Here is a 2,500-nt window from a genome sequence, read left to right on the forward strand (position 1 = left end):
CATCATCTGAGATTTCATTCTTTAAATCCTACAAATCTTACATCAAGAATCTGAGGCTGTAGTTCTCAGATTTCCCAGTAGAGATAATGTTAAGGGGAAGCACCTGAACGCACCATCAGTTGTAATTGTGGGCTCGTCTGGTTTCAGAGGAGGACCCTGACCCTGAACAGGAAGCAGATCTTCAAACAGCACCAGTCATGCACGTTGACGTATAACGTCCCTCATGCTGACGTTCTTCTTCTTCTTCTTCTTCTTTGTCCCGTCTGTCTGCAGTTTACTCCTGTGCGTTGCTGAGAGACATCCTGCTGCAGGGTCGTCTCTACATCTCCAGGAGCTGGCTCTGCTTCTACGCTAACCTGTTCGGCAAAGACATCAAGGTGGGGGTTTGTTGTAAGATGGAGCAGTCAGGGTGATGTTTGTGCTTGTCTTCAGGTCTGCAGGTCTCTAATGGACCCTGATGGATCCACGACCTAAAGCTCCTCTACATGAAGACAGAAGTTTAGTTGCTGTGTTTTGTTGGTGAATCTGCAGGTTTGCATTCCGGTGGTGTCGGTCCGGCTGGTGAAGAAGCACAGGACGGCCGGCCTGGTGCCAAACGGCCTCGCCATCACCATCGACACCGGGCAGAAGGTACCAGAAACACAACAGAGACCAGACGAGACGCTGACAGCTGCACTTTGGCAGATGTTTGAGTTTTGACTGTACAGCTGTTCTCTCACTTCTCTACTGTCCGTCTCTCTGCAGTACGTCTTCGTGTCCCTGCTGTCCAGAGACAGTGTGTACGACGTCCTCAGGAGGATCTGCACCCACCTGCAGGTCTGTGGTTCTAATCCAGCCTGTGTCAGTCAGCCTGTGTGAGTGAGAGCTGATCTGTCTCTCCTCTCTCTCAGGTGAACGGGAAGAGTCTGAGTCTGAAGCAATACCTGGAGGAACCAAGCTCTCTGTCCATGGTACAGTTCTGTTTCATCATCATCATCTTCATTATCGGGCTCAGCAAATATATAATCTCTCTCTCTCTCTCTCTCTCTCTCTCTCTCACAGGACGAGTACCCAGAGGTGTTGGGGTGGAGGAGGAAGCCGTCGCTCCCGGCCGTCTCCTCTTCCCTCCCCGACCTGCTTGGAAACTCCTCCTCCAGCCTCGCCACCGACGTGCCCTTTAGCACACACACACTCACTGGTAGGACCGCCAAACCGCCAATTAGACCACTGAGAGGATACCTGGGAGTACTGGGAAAGTAAATGTGTGTGTGTGTGTGTGTGTGTGTGTAGACACCACTCTGGTTACCGAGAAGATCCTGCTAACAGAACCAGTACCAGAACTGGGTCATGTGGAGTACCAGCTGCTGAAACTCTTCATCCTGCTGTAAGTCAAACATCAGTGTGAGGTATGGATCCTATATGATAGAACAGAGAGATGAAGGATCCAGAGGGACTGAGGTCTTTACCCAGATTGAGGGCTGGACCCTGGAAGCTTTCTCTCTTTGGACCATGAGACTGAAACACTTCCATGTGCTGCTGCCTTGATGTTTACTTAGATGAGCGTTTGTAGGCCTCTACTGCCCCCTGCTGGCTGAGGCTGAACTCTCATAATCTCCCAAGAACTGAAGTCCTGCACACACACACACGATGCGTAGTAATGACCATAACGCAGCGCAACTGATTGATAAGTTCTGAGCTTGAGGCGTCACATGTAGACCAGCTTCAGAAAACAGATTCTATACAAATGGGCTACAATCATAAACAAATAAAATCTAAATCCGAGTTCATGACTTCTATCAGACTCATGATTCTAACATCAGTTTCTCCCTCAGCGTCTTCCTCTTGGTCCTCTCTTCCTGCTATCTGGCGTTCAGAGTTTGTCGTTTGGAGCAGCAGCTCAGCTTTCTGAGCAGTCAGCCAACAGTGAGGGAGAGGTATGCACACGCACACGCACACACACACCCATCATGTTTCACCTGACTCTGGAATGATGTCATGGTACTACGTTTACAAAAGTTAACCTTCGACATATCAAACTCAATAAACAGTAGATTGACCTCTTACACCTCTAAGTACATAAAGCTTGACTGTTCCCCCCTCTCTCAGGTGTGGAGAGGTTCCCTGCTGGCTGGCCAATCAGAAGACAGGAACCTGAAACCCAAAGGAGAAGCTGCACTTGCACAGATTTGCCATTAGAGGGCGGTGGTGAGCAGAGACTCACAGGAGGAGGCGGACAACAGTCCACCCCGACTCCCGCCAAGACCTGGTTACCATAGAGACAACATAGTCAACACAAACAGTAGAGCTGACCTTTGAACCCCTGAGGTCGGTGTTTGAGTGAACGTGTAGGCCCCAGAGGTCACAGAGGTCAGGAAGCAGCTGCAGATGAAACAGAAAGCTGAAACGCCGTACAGACTGCATTTAGTGGTGTGTACTTGTGAATGTGTGTGTGCATGTGTGTACAGAAGTGACTGCCCATCCTCACACACACATACACACACTGGGCAGATGGAGTTCAGTC

The 2,500-nt window shown here is 49.9% G+C and overlaps 1 protein-coding gene across 2 annotated transcripts in view; it reads left to right on the forward strand.

The window, feature by feature from the left end:
- gramd2ab (GRAM domain containing 2Ab) overlaps window positions 1–2,500 on the forward strand; it is a 9,020-nt gene that overhangs the window by 6,403 nt on the left and 117 nt on the right. For both annotated transcript variants that reach the window (XM_076136935.1, XM_076136928.1), the window contains 8 exons: window positions 274–377; window positions 532–630; window positions 745–816; window positions 891–950; window positions 1,042–1,177; window positions 1,270–1,363; window positions 1,812–1,913; window positions 2,086–2,500. The exon at window positions 2,086–2,500 is cut by the window's right edge and continues 117 nt beyond it. In XM_076136935.1, the coding sequence (XP_075993050.1) occupies window positions 274–377; window positions 532–630; window positions 745–816; window positions 891–950; window positions 1,042–1,177; window positions 1,270–1,363; window positions 1,812–1,913; window positions 2,086–2,134 (716 nt within the window). In that variant the 3' untranslated portion in view covers window positions 2,135–2,500. The remainder of the gene's footprint in view (window positions 1–273; window positions 378–531; window positions 631–744; window positions 817–890; window positions 951–1,041; window positions 1,178–1,269; window positions 1,364–1,811; window positions 1,914–2,085) is intronic.

The sequence above is a fragment of the Genypterus blacodes genome, unplaced genomic scaffold (assembly GCF_046128005.1).
Source record: "Genypterus blacodes isolate CSIRO-AG114 ecotype Tasmania unplaced genomic scaffold, CSIRO-AGI_Gbla_v1 ptg000015l_1, whole genome shotgun sequence".
NCBI lineage: Eukaryota > Metazoa > Chordata > Actinopteri > Ophidiiformes > Ophidiidae > Genypterus > Genypterus blacodes.